The 20,838-nt window shown below is 37.2% G+C and overlaps 1 protein-coding gene across 2 annotated transcripts in view; it reads left to right on the top strand.

Moving 5' to 3' along the window:
* Window positions 1-16,453, top strand: part of LOC131435647 (UDP-glucose 6-dehydrogenase) — a 34,733-nt gene extending 18,280 nt beyond the window's left edge. The window contains exons 3-5 of one of the 2 annotated variants that reach the window (XM_058603760.1): window positions 11,336-11,624; window positions 11,690-12,504; window positions 15,757-16,453. In XM_058603760.1, the coding sequence (XP_058459743.1) occupies window positions 11,336-11,624; window positions 11,690-12,504; window positions 15,757-15,951 (1,299 nt within the window). In that variant the 3' untranslated portion in view covers window positions 15,952-16,453. The remainder of the gene's footprint in view (window positions 1-11,335; window positions 11,625-11,689; window positions 12,505-15,756) is intronic. The other variant, XM_058603761.1, reaches the window with a different exon arrangement.
* The last annotated feature ends 4,385 nt before the right edge of the window (window positions 16,454-20,838 follow it).

Here is a 20,838-nt window from a genome sequence, read left to right as displayed (position 1 = left end):
AGGGAATCAGGTTATATTTTGAAGTTTTAATAATTATTTCCGGTATTTTATTTGGTTTGCGGGCGGCCTGTTTGGCATAAGGATATTTGGCATAATACCGTTTGGCATAACGCTGTTTGGCATAATGGTTATTTGGCATAACAGTTATTTGGCATAATGGTCTGTTGGCATAATGGTCATTTGGCATAATGCCATTTGGCATAATAACAATTGGATTTGCAATATTTCAATCTAATGAAAATTTTCGTATGTGTTTCGATCGATTGATGTTGTGCAAGGACTCACTTAGTGCCAGCACAATATTCTGTTCGTCATAGATGATTCAGGTCGAGACGGCCGAAGGCCGCGAGTGCGCCGGCGACCCGCCGTCGGAAGCGCCGGCCACTGCGGGGGGGCAGCGCCCCCGCAGAAATCACCTCTGTCTAGTTGCGGGCGTTTGCCCGGATTACCCAAAGCTAGGAGCTATCCCTCAGTTAAGTCCGAACGAGCGGCAGCGAGGTCGGACACCAGGTCATTAAAAACGATGCGGCGTAGCCGCATTAGACCTTTCAAAATTGCACTAAATTAGAACAATTTCTATTAAGCAGCATGTTCATCTGTTATGCCAAATGACTGTTATGCCAAATGACCATTATGCCAAATGACCGTTATGCCAAATAACCATTATGCCAAATAACCATTATGCCAAATAACTATTATGCCAAACGGTATTATGCCAAACGACTTTATGCCAAACGTGGTTGGTTTATTTGGTCTTCAACTAACAAGAATTTTTACCGACCAGCTATGAATAATCCGCTCGTTTTTTGCAAGGTCACTCATAAAAAATATCACTGAAATTCAAGATTTTCTATGGGATGCTAAGCCCTTTCATTTGAAAAAAAAGGTTTGTCATCTCCGAGAAAAAATGAACACATATTCGAAAGTCGGATCCAGAAAAAATTAAGGAACTTTTTATGGGAACACATGACCCATCATTTGAATCTAAGTTTGTTGAAGTCGGTCCAACCATCTCTGAGAAAAATGAGTGCACTTAGACAAATGAAAGACAAGATATTCGTATTCCGTCATTGGTGGCTAACAACAACTTCAAAGTTGCGTGCTATAATGCCCATGTCATCAGCGATACCAAGAAACTAAACGGACTTTCTGGAGATCGTGCTACTCGTGTCTATCTCTCTATGAATTTTACATCGAAATAGACAATATACCGTCATTACCCAAGAAAACACGGCATGCTTGGATTAACGTCATGTATCAGTTTCATGTTATTATGTTTTGATGAATTAAAAAGCATCAAATATTACATGTTTTATCATGTTTGTGAAAAACATTCTATCGTTACATGTGGATGATTGTACAACCCCTGCCGTAAAACGCTTTTACTTGTACCCGTTTACGGTGATCTCGGTATCTCAAAAGTTTATGAATCGTGTAAATTCCAAAATTTCAGGTGTTATTTCTAGTTGCTATAACTAGTTCGTGAATAAGTAAAAAATATTTTTTCCGTGATTGAAAAAATGTTTGCCAAAAAAAAAATCAATATATGTATACTATTTTTTTCGGAGCTAGACCTGAAAATTTGAAATTATTGATTCATTAGTTTTTTGATATCGTGCTCATCATAAGTGAGCACAAAACAAGCGTACAATCTTCCACATTTAACGATAAAATTATTTTCACAAACATAACAAAACATGTAATATTCGATGCTTTTTATTTCATTGAAATCATTTTTACACGAAAAAAAAACACAAGAGTTGACTTCTTTTTTCGGGTCGGAAGATATATAACTCCTCCCGTCCAACGCGGTAAAATTGTCTGATAAGTCGTCGTCCCTCCGATAAGTAGGTGAAAAGTCAACATTCCGTCTCATTCTCGGTTGTACTGGTAAAATGTTTAATTTGAGTTACAATGTAACTCACCAGGAAACGTAATGAAAACAATGTACTATTCGTTTAGATCATCATCCAACATTCTAATTCATGTGTCATGTTTATGACTGCACATTTAGAACAAATATGTGATAATTTACGTCTTCGAAAACCGACGTATATTTTAACAGTTGATTTAATACAACATTCATGCATACTGCCTGCGTGGAAATCTATGTAAGTTTGCCACGGACTCATGACTTTCTTGTAAAATCCAGTCATTTAACGAAATGATATGAATTCATGAATTGAGTCATATGTAGATCTACTTACCTGTAAATTTCATTTTTTTCGTTCATTGCAAACGTGAAGTTAGTTCCCTTCCGTGGTTGATGGGCTTGACGGTATTTCAAACATCATCAGATACAATCAATTTGCGTTACAACTTGATAAAGATATGTGTTACAATTTTAGTTTCATTATTGAATTAAATGATTAAGATATGGAACGACTTGAATAAGATGTTGATTGCATTACGCTCCAACATCCGGGGTTGGAGAGGCCGGTAGGGCTTAACTGAGCTGTTTTTTTGTTCATTTTCATACTACCGGCCCTTATTACCAGTGTGAAGTGGAAATTAATTGAAATGAACGTGTCCCAATTGGGTTTCACACGATGACAGCAGATGAACGGTTAATCAAGTGTGAGCAAACCACTTACAGCTGTCAAACGATGTTCATCCAGTTTATTTTATAAGGATGTCTGATGGGTGAGTTTATATGTGAGTGATATGTAAGAAGATGTGCATAGAAGAACGGTAATAAAGGCCACCGTTTCAGCTCAGGACTAACGATCGACCAATAGTAGAGATCAAAGTAGGGTAACGGTACCCTCTTTATCTCACCTCCATTAGTCATCTCATATACGAAAACCATTAGTTAGAGTGAGATCTATTGTTTCTGTTTTATAGATTGACTTCTAGAGTGAGATAAAATTAGGAGTATTCGCTTCGAGTTTTCGCGTCACTATAATAGTATTGTATTGAAAAATGTTCGAACTACTTTTTCTGTGGTATAACTTCATAAAACCGAAGCAAAGATTTTGTATTAGATTTTGTCATAATTCATTAATTGAAAGGTAATCGGTAAAATAACATGGTGACTCTACTAATGAGATGACTATTGATACATTAACCCTAGTTAAAATCTATTAGAATAGAATAGAAATAGTAACTCAATGTTATGATGTATATGTGTGTATTTATGCTTGTATGCAGGGCTTTTTCTCACTTCTCTCTAAGGGACACGCTAAAGACTGTCCCAGAAATTATGGACGCACTTTGATTTGGCTGTAAATAATTCACAAGTGTTAGATATTCAAATTTTATTCGATATACTGCTAATATTATACTACAACAACAGAATGTTATTCTCAACATTTGCTACTTAGCCATTGTAGACTAACTGGCTCACCTTCTTGCGAACGTTCCTCATTAAATTCCGTACAGATTTCTTGGCGACATGTTTTGACACTTTTTTCCAATCTTTTTCGAACTGTTGAATGGTTTCGGCTGCCGAGACATGTTTCCTAAGATGTGCCTTCGTTAATGCCCAAAATTCTTCAATTGGTCGAAGTTTGTGGACAATTTGGTGGATTCAAGTCATTTGGGACGAAAGTGACATTTTTGGTAATATACCATTCTACCGATGATTTCGAGTAGTGGCAAGAAGCAAGATCTAGCCAGAAGACAACAGGATCCTTGTGGCTTCGAATCATGGGTAGAAGTCGTTTTTGTAAACATTCATTGGTGTATATTTCGCTGTTCATTGAAGCAGTTTCGAAATCTTACCGCAGCTACAAATTGCTTGCCAGACCATAGCTTTCCTACCAATTTTTTCGGATTCAGTCGATGTCTCGGACTGGTTTAACACTTGCCCTTCTCGCACCGTATAAAATTGTGGTCCCGGCAAGGATTTGTAATCGAGTCTCACATAGGTTTCGTCGTCCATGATTATGGAATTCAAATTTCCAGCAAGAATTGTATTGCACAGCTTTCGAACCCTCGGCCTGATCGATGCTTCTTGTTTCGGATTACGTTTTGGTTGTTTCTGTTTCTTATAGGTTCGAAGATTCAAACGTTCTTTAGCATGAAGAACATTTGACTTCGAAGTGCCCACTTTGTTGGCCACATCCCGAACTTAAGCCTCCTTCTTTTGCTCGGATGCCTTTAGTATACGTTTATCCAACTGAGGGTTAGCAGGACCTTTTTTGGACCCGTTTTCGGTTTATCCTCAAAGGTGTTATCCTCACCAAACTTCCTGATTGCATTTCGCACGGCTTTTTCACTTACTCCTTCCATTTTTGCTATCTTTCTCAGTGACAGTCCGCGTTCTGTGCACCATTTGTACACAATTTTTCGACGTTGCTCTGCTGAAAGTCCACGCATTTCGAAATAAACTAATGAAAACGAATAAACAAGTACACAAGTGGTTAGAGAAAAGTGTAAACAACAGGACGAAGCCATAAAAATTGACAGATTCTGAACCATTGCGAAATGGCAGCGGTTTTTGGTTGCGTCCATATTTTCTGGGACAGTCTTTATACGTATCAAATTTTAAAACAGCTTCCAAATTTGGATGTTAAAAATCCCAACTTCCGTATGGTTGATGACGCAAAAACAGGAAGGAAATCATCAAGATTGATATCAACATCATTCCGATTTATTGGTCTGGCTAGTTGATGATCAAAGTCCATAAGTATGATAAGCATAAAAATGCCCAGACGAGTCAGGGTGATATTTTCGAATGTATGTATGTATGTATGTATATATGTAGGTATGTACAATATACATATTAAAAAAATAAAACAAACGAACAAACAAATGAAGATGACGAAAACTGCAATTTAATTCATGACACAAACATGAACACACTTATCAAAAATTTTATAAAATCTGTTTGAATCAGCACAAAAAAAACAGTGACCAAGTGGGCAGCATAGCCTAGGAATGTATGTGTGTTGATTTAAAATAGAAGCTCATAGGAGCAAATCTTATCAAGGGTCCAGTGTAGAACTGAAGCAAGGGACTGATGCAATTGCAAACGTGAAGTTAGTTACGTAGATTAGTCCCAGCTCCGTATCACTAAGCCACACGTAACGCTCATTTAATGCATTTTAAAATCTTAAATTATGCCATTACTAAAAAAAACTTGACTAGCCATATTCGAATATCAGTCCCATAATTGCTAAACTTTTAGAATTGCAATAATAATTGCTGGATTGCGGAAATAATGATGAAAAAACTATGCGAAGTAGCCGAATATCAGTGCATGTAGAGATTACATCGAAATATTCGTAGAGTATTACAAATATTTTCTGCGATAGCACCATCGTTTGGTGTTTTGTAGTACAAAAAAAAACAAAGTCCAAAAAAATCAAATACCAGTATTGGCTGTTTAGTAAACTGTTGTTTCAAAGCTATATTCTCTGGACTTGCTCCAGCGATGTCGCAATTATTTTAATCCAATCGCGTTTAGCCACATGAAGGGACCACTTCATACCACTTATTCAACTACATCCACGTCACCATTCATTCATGTTGATTATCCACGGGTGATGCATGCAACGAAGGTTGCTGATAATCGTGTCGAACTACACGTAACATACATATAAGTTAGTTCAAGGTTGAGAAGAAGTAGATGAATTCGAGTGTTTGCAGAGTTTAGGGTTGTTCATGTTTGTGCGACAAGAAATCCATTTGTCTTATTAACCCCTTCTCCGTAAGTCGCACGAACGAACGGCGAACGATCCTGTCTGTGATAATTACTTATAACAGTTTTACTACACATTCCTGGCATTTCCTGTTACCCACGATGGGATGCTAAAACATTGTTTTATTGCCCATACGTATTTCACCCGAATGGACAGCTCTAGACGCCACGACGATTGACGGACGGTCTCGGATTGGCTGGTGCGACTTCTTGACAATGCTTACACAACTGTCGAAAATTGCCGTTGGCGCAAATGATTGATTACGAACCGTTTGCTATGCTAATGACCGATCCAATGCTGGACGTATTTGCATTTGTGAAATCCGTTGTGCCGGACAAAAAGGTTCAGCCTATATGTGCCGCGTATTGCATTGGTTGATTTTTCCCTTTTTTCGAAGTTGGTCACTTTGGTTGTCTGGGTGAACGTATTTGATATTCAATCCTTTTCGTTCTTCAGAGGGGGTTGATGTTTATATAAAATTTTGGAAAGTGTTGTGATATTAATTACATTTTATAAAACTTTTGCCTAACAGTTTTTCATAATTCACTAAAAACCAATTTCCATTTCTCGATAATCGAATCTGAAAATATAAGTACCTAGATATTTTGTGTTTTCGATGCATTTGTACATATTAAAGAGTTGAATGTTAAGATCAATTGCCATACCGTCATCGTCGTGTCGATGGTGTGATTCTTCTCGGATACCGCGTTTCGCGATTCGTTCGATTGGTCGTTGGTTGTTTTCAATCGCTGCCAATAAGCCGTTGAATCTCTGAAGAGTTTGCTTCATTTGTTTTCAGCACAAATATGTTTGCATTGCACTTGCCCTTCCCCAAGCGACCATGACCATGAGTAAGTGAATGATGATGATGATGCATTTGACTATTTGCCGATTGTTGACGTAAACTTCAGAACATGTAACTTGCGATCATTCAGCGCTACACGAAACAATAAATCAAATGACTAGCAGCAAACAATCAACCAACTCGGAAGATGACTAAAAGAAACACACAAAAAAGCTGCAAACCGACACCGATCGTGGCAGATCCGTTCGGTTCGATAATCAAATTAGATAACTGTACACTGAACTCGGTCCGATGTCGACATCTGATGAAGTAAAGCAGACAAGGCTCGCGTCGCTCATAATTGCGATTGCGGACTTTTTCTGAGAATTAAATGTAGGCTAAATAATAACTATTAGCGATGGTTGTTATTCATATGTTCTATCTATTTTTGTAAATATTATTACTAGCCTCCGGCAATAATAAGTACAGCGACCTTTGGTTTTGATTTTTCGATCGTTTCACGTCGCTCCAGTTCGCAACCGTGACGACGAATACTGAATTTGTTACGATGTTGGAGTAGCGGACGTAAAACTGGCACTTCAGAGATTATTTATAAACCACTTAAACTCAAGAGGAGGTTTTTAAAAAAAAAAAACAACGTTAGTTTAAGATAAGTCAACGGAATTTTGTTTTGATCGAATTGAATCCATTTCGAGAAGTTGGAAAAAAGTTTTTACTATATGCGAATCACACGATGAATAAAAACTTGACCACAATTTTTAACTAGGTGTTACTTGTATTCCAAAACTACTACACAAAAGTAAAACATGAACCAAACGGCAGTTAATTCGTTAGATGTCACTCTATGGTCTGGACTACAACCAAAAATATTCATTGTTATTTCAAAAAGCTGTTAACAATTGAAAGTGCAAAAAAGGATCGAAAATCGAAAAATGGCATTTTGTTTTTTCTCGGTGGAAATATATCCGTCTAGTTCCGACCATAGCTAATTCGATACAGAATTTGAAACTGTTTTTTTTTTGGTTTTTTGTTTTCCGATTCCAACCAACAAATCGAACGAGTTTGAGCAGCTGTTTTCAGAGCCGCCATACTATATAGGAAAAAAAAACGATTTTTTAAATGAAATTTAATATATGTACTTCTATCTGTAAAAAGCATATTTTTCCAATATTGTTTAAACAATAAGTGGAATATTAAAATACACGTTTTTTTGGAGGGACAGATTCATTTAAGGGGTCACTCTATGAGAATAAGAAAAACAATTTTTATATCATATGCGCAAGCTACTTTATACATACATTTTAGAAGCTTACTCTGGCGTGTCTATTTATAGACTCGTGCACGATTAGAGTCTAATTGGAATAGTCAAACCAAAAATAAAATGATTACAATAGAAAATAAATCAAATTAAAAGTTACCCGCAAACCACAACTTTTTATTAGACGATTCAATCATTATTAATGATTAGTTAAAAAATAAGGGGACTCCGATTCTGCCTGTGTTTTAAGGTCATATGCACGGGATGGCCAAGAATTGAATACTGGAAATAAAAAAACATTCTTAATTTACCTAGTGGTGTCTTTCTCTTGCCATTTGAATAAGCTCTCTAAAAAAATTATAAGATTCTCTTCTATTTTTGCCTTTCTCATATAGAAAGGTTATGCAATCACTGTGAAAACCGACTTTTGAACCGAGGCCCGGAGAGCCGAGTGTCATATACCATTCGACTCAGTTCGTCGAGTACGCAAAATGTGTGTGTGTGTATGTGTATGTGTAACGTTTTTTTGCACTAACTTTTCTCGGAGATGACTTAACCGATTTTCACAAACTTAGGTTCAAATGAAAGGTCCTGCGGTCCCATACGTAATTCATGAATTTCATCCGGATCCGGTAATATAGGGTAAAATGTGTTAAAAATTACATACCATCACTGAAAAGGGCGAAAAACCGTAAAAAAAACTTTCTAAGTCGACCTCAAATCTTCTCCAATTGATATTTTTTATCAGTAGACGGTCAAACAAACCGATTTCGGTTATTCTTTTAAGAATCAAAGAAAATTATTTTGAAGAATACCACAGTATTTTATACGATAGTATGATTGATATGAGGAAGGCATCATTACACCACTAAGTGGATTAAAACAGGTTTTTCTTGAGCTTTTTAAATAACCTAATAGTATCATTCACACGAGTCACAATCTTTCGAAATCGATTCTTTCATCTCTGAGAAATTTTGGTGCATTAAAAAAACACTGGGATTTGTCGGTTACGTCACATGTATTGTTCCACCTCTCGAACCGGGAATGTTCGCTTTAACCCTTCCAAATTTGATCAACATTGTTAGCGTTCAAATAAGCCTAAGTTTATCGAAATTCGATGAGTCATCTTCGAGTAAATTCAGCCGATTCAAGATGTGCGATTAGTCGGTTACGTCACTTATTCTGTTAGATCTCCGGAGCCGGGATAGATTACCGTTTGATTTTTGAACTTGATCCACAATTCAATAGTAGTTTTCAAACAAGACTGGACTTATGGAAATCGGTGCAGTCATAACTGAGAAAGTTGAGCGGTAATAAAACAACGCGTTTTGTCGGTTACGTCCAGTGCGGTAAAATTTCATTTTCAATTGAATAATATAAGATGAAAATGAAATTTATGGCCGCTGACCGTCAGCATATCCCTACTAATTCATTTGACTTTTGCTGCCATTTCAAGTGAAGCTCCCGGAATTCATCGTCAGTTGATTAATCGTACCTAGTCATTTGAAGTTTTGCTTGCCCAGTTTCGAGTGCCAAGTAGTGTAACTCTTTCATTGCCGTCGCTCTTGGTAGTAAGCAAGTTCGAACGAATAGAATTATAAATGGAGTAAAATATTAAAAAGAAAACTGAAGGAGGAGACAATTAATTTATGTGTATTCTGTGATTGATATTTCAGCTATCTGTTTGTCTTTCATCTATTGTCTTGAACCAATTCGAATGTTTACATGAACCTCATTTGAAGGGCGCTCTCACACTATTGAAAGAGATATTTTGTCACTTCAAGAGATCAACTGACGGTGGTTAAGCTGAGCCTCGATTGAAGAGAAACGAGTGATGAACTGAATGCTGCCCGTTCGGGCCGTCAGCAAACATTGTGTCTGTCCAGAGAGTGAAGTTTACTGCATTAGAGAGATCGTCAATGTGTTCCACATTCAGCTTCAATTGAATTGAATGAAGTTTTACAGCACTGGTTACGTCACTTATAGCATTATATCTTCGTATTCAGAAGATAGAATGGTATAATCGATCTCGTGGAGCTGAGTCGAATAGTATATGATACCATGGGTCACCGAGGCTCCGTTCGAAAGTCGTTTTTTATGTTTTTGTGATTATTTCGAATTCAATGAACTTTACTGTTCTACTTCAAAATATTTTCATTGATGTTTTACTTTTCTAGTAATTTCATTCAGGAGTTAACCTATTCTCTGCTTCTAGCACATATTATCGATTTAGTTTTTTTTTGCACTTCGTCTTCTACTCGTCAGTACATAACAGTTTATGTTGCACTGTTATGTCACCTAGCAGTTCTACATAAACCGCTGGTGAATGGTGGAATGGTGTGATTTTTTTTAACACCGGGCAGTAGTGTCCTTCATGCAATGCGAGAATAAATCAGCTGACTATTATTTATAATTCGATCTCATCATTTTTCCAAAAAGAGTACCGCGTTTCGAAACAGGAAACAATGTTGTCGTCGACATTGTTCACCTCTTTAAAACGATTCACCCACTTATACACAAACTGTTTCGACTTTTGCATGTACTTCGCAGAGGCAGCTTGGGTACGCGGTACTCATTTTGGAAAAATGCCGAGATTGAATTGTAAACAATAGTCAACTGATTTATTCTCGCATTGCATGCACCCCCCTGCAATGGAAGCTGGTTCCTGAAACCGACGCATTTTGTTTTGGTGGCGTTATTGTCAACAATATGTTAAGCTACGTTCATACCATACAATTAAACCACACTGGTGTCAAAAGTTAATTTCTTCAAACCCAATATAAATATAACACTAGTCTAGTATTCTCTATAAAACAAGTAATTTGACCTCTTTTTGAATAAGAAAAAGAAATTGTGGTTTATTATAGTTTGATTACATTCCATCGGAATCGTTTCCTAATGTTGGTGCAACCGCATGAAGAAAAATGTGAACGTGTGAACACTGCTTAAACACAGCATTTGACAGCAAACTAGAACCAAAGAACCAAAATTTTCGGCTTCAAGCCAATTGTATGCAGATGACAATAGTGTCACCGGGGTGATTGCATGAAGGACACTACTGTCATCTGTGTTAAAAAATCACACCATTCCGCTTTACCGATCGCGACTAATCTTGACCACGCTCTTATGTAACAGACTGTATTTATTTGGTAAAGTGAAGACAAATTCTTACTCATGTAGAGTCAAAGACTAAATCATGCTTTGGCAAAGATTCATATCAATCGATTATACCACTTAACCGACATCTTCAAGTTAAGAAAAGCTTTAACCACAGATGGAAACGATGTGATTGCTAAAATCGTTGCTCGAGAGCTTCTACTTATATGTGACAATGTTAGGAAATCTGTCCAATTAGGGAAATTTGGTTGTGTAATAAACCCGATCTTTGAATTTCTATTGACTAATCATTTTCTCGAAATCGGGAGACCGGAGCGGAAACTTTTAAATGTAGTCTTCGCCAGCGGCAGTTCCAATAAAGTTAAAAGCACTATAACTGCACACGTGTGTTGTTCAAAAGACATAACATCGATTTGGGCAGCAAAGGGGTTTCAATCTCTATCATAATTTAAACGGAACTCATCCCATATATGTTATCTAACCGATTGTATCCGTTTGTCTCGATTGCAGCCCGGTTTGGACGAGGTAGTGAAGGAGTGTCGAAACCGAAACCTGTTCTTCTCGACAGACATCGAGACGGCTATCCAAGAGGCGGAATTGATTTTTATTTCGGTTAACACTCCCACCAAAACCTACGGTAACGGTCGGGGTCGAGCAGCTGATCTCAAGTATGTGGAGGGCTGCGCTCGTATGATTGCGGAAATGTCCCAAAATAGTAAAATCGTGGTCGAAAAAAGTACCGTTCCCGTTCGGGCAGCAGAAAGTATTATGCATATACTGAAGGCAAACCACAAGCCCGGTTAGTATTTAAGATATGCCATAAAAATTTATTTTTACCATTCTTTATCTTTCTCCACTTTATAGGAGTAAAATATGACATTCTATCGAATCCAGAGTTTCTGGCGGAGGGTACTGCCGTTGAGGATTTATTGAAACCCGATCGCGTTTTGATTGGTGGTGAGGAAACTCCAGAAGGCAAGGCAGCTATCGATAAACTTTGCTGGGTGTACGAGCATTGGATACCGAAAAAGAACATACTCACCACGAACACCTGGAGTTCCGAACTGTCGAAGCTGGCGGCAAATGCTTTTCTCGCACAAAGAATATCGTCCATCAACTCGCTGTCGGCCGTTTGCGAGGCAACCGGTGCGGACGTTTCCGAAGTAGCCCGCGCTGTTGGGCTTGATTCCAGGATTGGTCCTAAATTTTTACAAGCATCTGTTGGGTTCGGGGGAAGCTGTTTTCAGAAGGACATTCTCAATTTAGTGTACATTTGCGAAGGACTGAATCTTCCGGAAGTGGCTGCCTACTGGCAGCAGGTTATCGATATGAATGAATATCAGAAAGTTCGTTTTTCACAGAAAATTATAGAATGCCTTTTCAACACGGTCACCGACAAACGGATATCGATCCTTGGCTTTGCTTTCAAGAAAAACACCGGAGACACACGAGAAACACCTGCCATCACCGTGTGTCGAACTCTACTAGACGAAGGTGCGCAACTGAATATTTACGACCCGAAGGTGGAACCCGAACAGATCATCGCCGATCTGACGCATCCTAAAGTAGCGGAAAGTCCGGAACAGGTGAAGAAAGCGGTGCAAATTTTCGCCGATCCCTATGATGCCGTACGAGGTACTCATGCGATCGTAATCTGCACCGAATGGGATGAGTTCGTTGTAAGTATTACCGGTTCAATTTTTGCCCTATCGAGTGTGAGATTTTCTGCAGTGCCGTGAGACTGTTTTGAGTCATCCGTATTGATGAGTAACTGCCAAAGGTATTCAGTTATGGTGAATTGTCATTGTTTCGTCGTCATGCGTGTGTTGGGGAGCCATTGGTCCAATCGGAGCTGCAGTTGGACTGCATCGCATAAAAAACCGGTGGTGGTTATTATTTATTTCAGTTTGTTTGCTTTAGTTTTCAATTATTCGGTCGATATATCTGGAATATAAAGCGCATGTATCTCATATTTAAAAAAAATCTTATGTCTTATCCTGTTCATTTATTTGAGGCTGCACGATGGATGAGTTGAACTAAGTTGTAAGATTTTTTGTATTTATATTAGCATTTAACGATAATTAAAAACCTATTAGAATGATGCCTGTTCATTTTTACAGAAAACTTGTCAATTCAGTTTTGGTATATAGTTATTATTGTCTACATACTTACCGTTCATCGCGCATTCAGGGAACGTTCTGATTTTGGTTTTGGCTTATGCAGGTTTGGTTTCTTTGTTACATGTTCTATTGACCATCAAACCAGGAAATCAGTTTTTTTGGGTTAATTAACCCGGTTTCAGAATTTAACATACGTTGACATCCCTTTCTTCAAGCGGAGTTGAGACTATTGTCAGTTATGGGTATTATAATTACTGAAAATAAAATAATAAAGTGACCAGAGATGATAGAAAAACTTTACCCATAACCGAAAGGTTTTGAAGATTTCTGACAACCAACGAGTATATTTTGATACTCTGAGAAAAAATGCGTTATAAAATTTGAGACGCACAATCTTGACCAATACCTGTTCCTATGGGTTATGAATCAGATTCACAACTCTGGTAGCAGCCTGAAGAGCGCGTTCAGTAAAAGAGAAGTACTAAAGATTCGAATCAAAAATTTATTTTATATCGGGAATAAATGGATACACATAGCTAATGTTTTTGAGTAGCTTTTATATGCCACCTTCTTTTTCTTGGCTAAAATACTCGCATTTTGAACTTAATGCTACCAGTGAAATCCTGTGCAACACTTGCGCCATTTTTCTTACACACTTTTATTTACTCTTATTTAAAATTCTTGTCGGTTTTGAAGACCTTCGCCCAAAATTTTTCTATTCGTCAAAGTTCTGGCGAATTTGGTTGATTGGTTTCCTTCGACATAAAAACATCATTGGTTTTCAGCCACTCCATCACTGAGTTCGCGTAGTGGCACGATGCCAGACCCGACCAAAATAGAGTGTCACCTTTGTGGGAGCGGGGGAATGGCAGCACACGATTATGGAGGCATTTTTCTTTATATATTTGGCTGTTGACGGTGTACGGCTTTCAGAATTAACAGACCCACAATTGCTATTCCAAGTTTCCTTTGGCAAATCCGTCTATCTACTTCTTCCGAAACTTCTCCGGAACAACCAGATAAGACTTGCTGACGAAAAACTCCGGGTTGGGAATCCGTTCGCTTTAAAATATGTCTCGTCGTCTATTACGATGCATTTCGTTTGCACCAATCACTCGCGATACAGTTTGCTGGAACGAAATTTGGTCAATATATCGGTTCGGTCAGGCCCGGATTGGTCCACTTCATTGTCTGCTGGACGATCTAGACGGTAAAATTTACCTTTTTGGACATGTTCCAATGTCGAAAGATTCGGATTGTGTTTGAAGTCATCCCTCACCTTTCTAGTATTTATGGGATTGAATTTCTTCGTTTTTCTTTTCGCCGTTGGATCGTCTGGGCCTCTTTGAATGATTTGACCACTCGGGAGGTTGAATTGTCAATTCCAAGCTAAATTTTCTACGACCGGGCCCATAATATTTTGTCAAAGCACTTCTTGTTTGGAAAGTACTCGATTATTACAAAATTTTTCTCTTGTAAACACTACACTCCAAACTAGTTCTAACCAAAATTTCATCGATTTTACCCACACATACCCATTGAAGATAAAAGTGTACATTTTTTCGAGTTCTGTGTATTTGAAAAGCTACTACATATCTCGAAAGATACTTTTATTTTTGATACTTGTTTACCCACTATGCAATGTTTGAGAGAGAGAATCTGACCGTAAGAGACTTCTCTTAATACCATGTACACTTAGGTCTTTTTTATGCGGTTTTTTATGCGACTTTTTTATGCGACGTTTCAGAGTTATGCGGTTTTTTATGCGAATTTTCAGAGTTATGCGGTTTTTTAATTGCGAATTTTCAGAGTTATGCGGTACGTAAACTCGCATAAAAAATAACTTGCTAAGGACTTTTTTATGCGACTTTTTCAAGCGAAGTTGCAGAGTTATGCAATTTTTATGCGAATTTTTAGAGTTATGCGGTTTTTTTTATGCGAATTTTCAGAGTTATGCGTTTTTTTATGCGGTACGTAAACTCGCTAAAAAAACGACTTCAGTGTATTATTTATTCTTCAGAATTAATTCCCATTCTGTTATTATTTCGACTGCTCCAAGCCAGACTTTATATCCGGCCAAATCACCAACTCCGCAACAACTATGGTTGTGTCAGATGAGTCGTTGTCCTTCCGTTTAGTAGCAGAAGCACCAACATTTGTCTCTCTTCTCAGTTTGATATCGCAAGTGATTGTTTTGATTCCGAATGAACTCAAATAACGTAGGGAGAAAATCGTGAGAGAACAATCTAAATATTTTAGTTGCTTCGACGTGAAGTCGACAAGTTAAGCTAATTGCAATGCTTGAGCGGAAAACCATATTCGATAGTCAAATGAATGAAACCTCTTCGAAAATGTGATTTAAAAGTAAATACGCCTAGAGGAAGGGAACAGATGATAAATAAACTCTCCTATTCAGTGTTTTATTGGAAAGTATTGATAGTGCGAGAAGGGTGGTGAGCTTGAGAACCTAAAATATGATGAGAAAGTATTATTAACGATGAACGGTTGCTATACGATGACCTGATAATTGTCGTTTATGGAACATGTTTTGCTTAATAACAACAGCTTACAGAATTATGCACGTCCTCGGGTACAACCTGTATCGCCAAACAAAACTTCAATTGACTAACCTGTATTCCTAACAGTGCCTTTCCGTTCTATCTTTGCTTGACTGCTAACGAGGACTTGACGGTGGCGGATTCCAGAATTATGAAGCAGTCTTGAACAAAACGGCGCAGCACTGCTGAAAAATGCTCCGGCTCTGAATAATCGTTTTTTTCTTATTTCGCCTCTATTGCTTCTCACGCACAGAAATCCATTCCCTTTCAGAGTCTCAACTACGAGCGCATTTACCAGTCAATGATGAAGCCGGCCTACATCTTCGACGGACGCAAGATTCTTCAGCACGAGAGATTGCAACAAATCGGATTTCATGTGCAAACCATCGGTAAGAAGCTGAACCGAATTATTCTGACTCGATCGTGGGGCAGTATTCCACAGCTGTAGAAACTTAGTGAGTTGTATTAAAACCAAACCAACTTGCTTCTCAACCCTTCTACTTCGGAATTTTCTCGAAAATAGATTTTTTTTGCAAGCAAATAGAACAAATATTTATAAGAGACCCAGAGTAAGCTTTTTAAGCGTGAAACGAAGTATTAACAAGCGTCACATAATGTTCAGTGTGTGATAACCAATGGTATCAAACCGCAACGTATCAAATCTGCACTTCTTCGAGGGCAACAGCAAGACGACATACACTATTTAATTGATATTGAACCCACTAAAGCAGTGAATAGCTATTTAATCATCCCAACCTCACGTCTCAATCACTTAAACACACTTTAAATTTAGAAATCCATGCAATATATTTAAGAAACAAACTTTTCCATTCATCGATGATTATTGATTTTCACTAAATTAATGTTTGTATTTTTGCTTGCGTACTGGCATAGCGTTCAATTCAAAAAATTTTTTGTCATTCATTCATACGGTCGAATGAACTTTTTGCTAATTATGAAAGAAATAATAAAACTTTAATACCTATAGCGCATTTTGTATACACTGAAACAGCCGAAATGTTCAGAATAAATCAATCATTGAACAACCAGAAATGAGTTGAACCCAGATGTATTAAAACGACAGATTACATTTTCTACTACAGTAACATCAACGGCAATGCAAACTACGCAAAGTTTGTGAATGATGTTGTTCAGATTAATAAGGTAAATGTCCTAGTAAAATAGCAAGAGTGTATTGCTTAACACTCGCCACTTCTTTTTTGTTCTTTCTCTCCAATGCCCAATCCAATTCCCAAGGTTTGTCATAGTAAGTATGTTGCTGCAAATTGTCCCCGGTTGGCGGTTCAATGCATAGGACGCTGGTCTTACAGGCCAGTTGTCGTATGTTCGAGCCCCGACCTGGAAGAATTCTTAGTGTCAGTAGGATCAATAGTACTAGCCATGCAATGATTCTGTACACTAAGAATCGGCTGATTCTGTACACTAAGAATCCCGAAATCAAAAACAGATGTATAATTATTTAGAAGGTCTCAGACATGTGTTACAGAGATAACAAGACAGTAAACGTAAAGAAATGTAATGCAATAACAGTTCCAGTGGAAAAGTTTGAAGTGTTTATTAAAAACACCCGTAAAAGGCACACCGAAAATTGGGTACATAAGCAATCTTTAGTAACATTATTTTTTATCTTTGGGCTCTTCCCGAAACAAAATCCTGGGTACGGGCCTGCACACATCATCAGATCTAGTGACACCATCAAGGGCGGTCGGGCACTTCGTGTTAGTGGAAATGTTTATAAAATGTTTGGAAAGCATCGTGTTCCAACAAGATGACACTACATGCCATACAGTGAAAACAACAGTCAGCGTCACATAAGATTTTTCTATTCGATTGAAAATTAAGAAACGGTTATTCAAATTGTTCATTGACTCGATTCAGTTGGTTAATCCTGCATGAAGCATAAAGTTAACCAAGAGTTACAAGGATTTGACATGAAGAACGTAAATCTCAATTATATTTGAGGAATTCTAAAACCATGCCATCTGTTTTCATCTCTCTATCATGAAACGTTGTCATAAAATCTCAGTTATTCAGTATATTCAAGAGGTATTGTACAATAAAGGCAAAGACATCATATAAACAAGATATCCAGCACTCCCATTTCCCGAACAAATCCATTGGCAACATCCGCATCGAATTTCGTACATAGTAGTAGGGGAGAGAAATGTCAAATGCGCACCCATGCAATTGAACCAAGAACCATTGGATCGCAAAGCACGTCTGTTAATCGACTGAGCCACAAAAGCACACAACTGCTTGGTTGATAAAAGGTCTCTATTTTTCACCTGGAGCTGTTAGCGGAATATATTCAACAGTTGCACTATTTATGTACCATTTAATTCCACTATTTCACTGTCACGTTATTACACTTTCACAGTCACTATACTTTTATGAAGCATAACAAACGTTACAATACAGATACAATTTCGGAATGTTATTTACATCCTTCTTCAGTGTATCGGTTTTATAAGTTTGTTTGAAAGAATGCTGTAATGCTGCTCCTTTTATACGAAATGTCTTATTGTCAACGGGTAAAAAACGGGAAGAAACAGGTAGGACGGTAGTTTGATTGTCAGCGGAGGGTAACAAACTGAAGAAGTGGGAGATTAAGAAAATAAGTATTTTCTAAATCTTTTTGTATTTTATGTGTCGGTAATAACTTGAATAGCCAGGAGGGCTTATTTCCTTGGTCAGGTTGTTATTTTTGAAGATTTCTAAACTTTCGGCTGTGTCTATTTTCATGGGTTGGAAATTAGTCTTATGATTTTTATGTCGTTCGTAGTGAGTTCATGATCTTCAGAAAAGGCATGTTCAGCATCTTTTGATTTGAATAAATAGTGCAACTGTTGATAAAAGGTGCATTTAAATTCATACAGTCACACCTGCTAACAGAATGCAAGTTAATGGCATTGAAACGTTTGGAAGATTATTGGCGCCCGTTCACGGAACTGTGCCGGCATTGAATCGGACCGAAAAGATTTCAATTTGCCATTAGGGTATATTCAAACCTATCCGGTCCGGTTCAGTACCGGCACAGTTCTGTGCACGAATGGTAATATTCTTTCATACACTCAGAAAAATATTATGGTGACAGTTACTATATAGAGAGCCAACCTGACCATGCGAGTATAGTGGTTTTCAACCGACTATTAAATCTGATGATTTCAACAATAGTCAAGTTCATGTTTACTATAAATGGTACCGGCTCTAGAATAGTAATATTGAACAGTATATTGTATGAATAACTAATACGATTGAGATGTTTAGCCTAACCATGACCGAATCTTTATTTACATTGTAGTTTTTGCTATAACCAGAGCCATGGTATTTTTAACATTTCACTTCTAGTTATTTCGAAACTAAGGCAGTGGTTGTATCAACAACGCTGAAGATCACCAAAACATAAGCTAATGTTGAAAAGTTTTATGAGTTTGAGTTTTAGAACAAGAACAACAAAATAATGGATTCTGTTTTATTTTTGCATCCAATCAAATGATGATGTGCCTGGTAAAATATTGATTAGCAACGTAGACACGGAGCAGCATTGCTTGGTTACAACTGTTGATCCCAGGCTCTGTCCGGTGGAGTTTTTCCTGAAGCAGAAATGGGCAGCATGGAATAAATTACTAGCCAAGTCCAGATGCAAACCTCAATACCCACCTGAGATATATTGTTATTTTTTCCGTCGGATTCACGCGATTTGAATCCGGGAATCGGATGATATTCGTCGTTTTCATCAATCGCTTGATGTTGTTTCTACAGCGACCGATAACGAATAATAAAGAGTATACGAGACGTCGATTTCACTAGAAAACAGCCGTTTGCCGTAAAATTGTTGAACAATTGAATTTCAACGACGAAAACAAGTAAGGCTAAAAACTTTACTCACCTGCAAAACCTTCTAAATTGAACAATATAAGTCACAATATAATTTTCTTTTTTAAATCAATCACTTATGTGTTACCCACGTACGAAATTGTTTGCTATATTGTAACTTTATGTGACAATAACAAAGTACACCCGTTTTTTGACAACTTGTATAGTCAGCACATGAAATACATAGTCGGTTAAAAACACTATACGATAATGTGCTTACTATATAAATTCTGTTGATATTGACTACATGAATAGTGTTTTCAAACTTCATAATCGTCTTTTAAACCATGTATCTATTTATTGTAACATTATTGTACTGTGAACATATTCACATGGTAGCAATAACTATTTGGCTTCTCATAAATATGAAGGTTCGAGAGCAATTTCACCTTACTAGAAATTGTGATTTTAAGTATTTGTTCTTATATTCAAGATGACGACCATTGCCAGGATGATCATGCCAGAAAAGTCATAAATACGAATAGTTTAGTCAAGTCGTAGTCTTTGTTGTCCAGTAATTTATACAATACAGATGGTGAATAGTCATGTATCATGATTGTTTCTATTTGAGCGTATAGTTGAAATGAAAATGAAAAACAGGCTACGGTTACTATAGTATTTTTCTCAGTGTACGATTCAATGCGGTTTGCCCGGCACCTTGTGAAAGTATATTGGTGAGGGTGGGACAAAATTTAGATTTCAGTTCCACCAAACTTTCCGTGTTCCTTTTGGGTCCTAAAGAAGTATGCAAAAATTAAGCTCGATCGGTTAAACTAAATTTTCTCGCCCGAGGTTTAAGGTTTGTATGGGATATAGTATGGAGTAACTGACTTTTTACAAAAAATCGACTGGAGATCACCCTATAGACTTTAAAAGTCAAAGCATGTGGTATTTGTGTTGGAAATTCAATGAGAAAGAAAACCTTTGAAGACATCGGAAAGATGTGAATAGACCTTTATCCGTCACGCTATGCATGACCACCAGAGATGCCAAATATTTTCATAGAAAATATGTATTGCTCGGTATAAAAAATCTGTGTTTGTCTGTATTCATTAATAAAATAAAATTTCTGCAAAAAAATGATATTAAAAAATATCCCAACAGATTATGGTTATAAAATGAGAGTGTCAATGAGCATTCATTTTTCGCATAGTAGCTCACAAGAATATACAACGATGAAATTTAGTATAATTTTTTTCAACAACTATTGATTTTCAACTCCATATACTTATCTAGTTTGAAAAAAAGGTGACTGGAAATGGTAGCTTGTAGCTTCTTCGATTTAAATGTACTGATTCCTACAGATGTTTATGCATATACAGATATACGAAAAGTAAAAAAAAAATAATCAAAATTAGATTCATAAACAATAATTAAAATCACATTCATAAATAGCACCTTGCGTTAAAAATCAGCTCTAGAATGTGCAGGAGTACAT

Source organism: Malaya genurostris, chromosome 3 (genome assembly GCF_030247185.1).
Source record: "Malaya genurostris strain Urasoe2022 chromosome 3, Malgen_1.1, whole genome shotgun sequence".
NCBI classification, from domain to species: Eukaryota; Metazoa; Arthropoda; class Insecta; order Diptera; family Culicidae; genus Malaya; species Malaya genurostris.
Note: the sequence above shows the minus strand (reverse complement) of the source record. Positions and strands in the feature narration are given on the sequence as shown.